Source organism: Pteropus vampyrus, unplaced genomic scaffold (assembly GCF_000151845.1).
Source record: "Pteropus vampyrus isolate Shadow unplaced genomic scaffold, Pvam_2.0 Scaffold2352, whole genome shotgun sequence".
In the NCBI taxonomy this organism is placed as follows: domain Eukaryota; kingdom Metazoa; phylum Chordata; class Mammalia; order Chiroptera; family Pteropodidae; genus Pteropus; species Pteropus vampyrus.
Genome location: NW_011891133.1, coordinates 1 through 520, shown reverse-complemented (window position 1 = coordinate 520; position 520 = coordinate 1). Strand labels below are relative to the sequence as shown.

Below are 520 nucleotides of genomic sequence, written 5' to 3'. Positions count from 1 at the left end.
CTTCTTTTGCAGTCCTGCCTCTCTGGCTATTACCGTGTGGACGGCATACTCTTTGGAGGAATTTGTCAACCCTGTGAATGCCACGGCCATACAGCTGAGTGCGATATTCATGGTGTCTGCTTTGTGAGTCTTACTGAAGTCTTGAGTGCCCCCACTCCCCAACCATCCCAAAGCCATCTGCTTGTGCAGAAGTGATTTAAAAAAAATGATTCCTCCACAAGACAATATCCCTGCCTTTGTAGACCCCAAAGAAAGTTTGCAGATTTAGGTTTATGTCATAAAATGTTTCCTGCTTTTTTCCCCTTGTTTTGAAAAAACAAAAAAGTTACTTTGGTGATAGTGGAAAAGGGATATATATACTTCATTGTAGGTTTTTTATTAGAACAATAAAAAGTAGTTATTTACTTTGCAAGATTATAAAGCCATATAAAGGTAGAAAACATTGTCCACTGATTAAATAAAAAGGGTTGGCTCTTTTAAATGCAAGCACAAGAGTCTTTTAACATTGTTTCACAGCATA

At 37.9% G+C, this 520-nt stretch overlaps 1 protein-coding gene across 1 annotated transcript in view; it reads left to right on the top strand.

Annotated features, from left to right (window-relative positions):
- The window catches only part of LOC105310329 (laminin subunit alpha-1-like), a 4,566-nt gene extending 4,098 nt beyond the window's left edge, over positions 1–468 (top strand). The window contains exon 3 of the mRNA XM_011386519.2: positions 13–468. Within this exon, the coding sequence (XP_011384821.2) occupies positions 13–195 (183 nt within the window). The 3' untranslated portion in view covers positions 196–468. The remainder of the gene's footprint in view (positions 1–12) is intronic.
- The last annotated feature ends 52 nt before the right edge of the window (positions 469–520 follow it).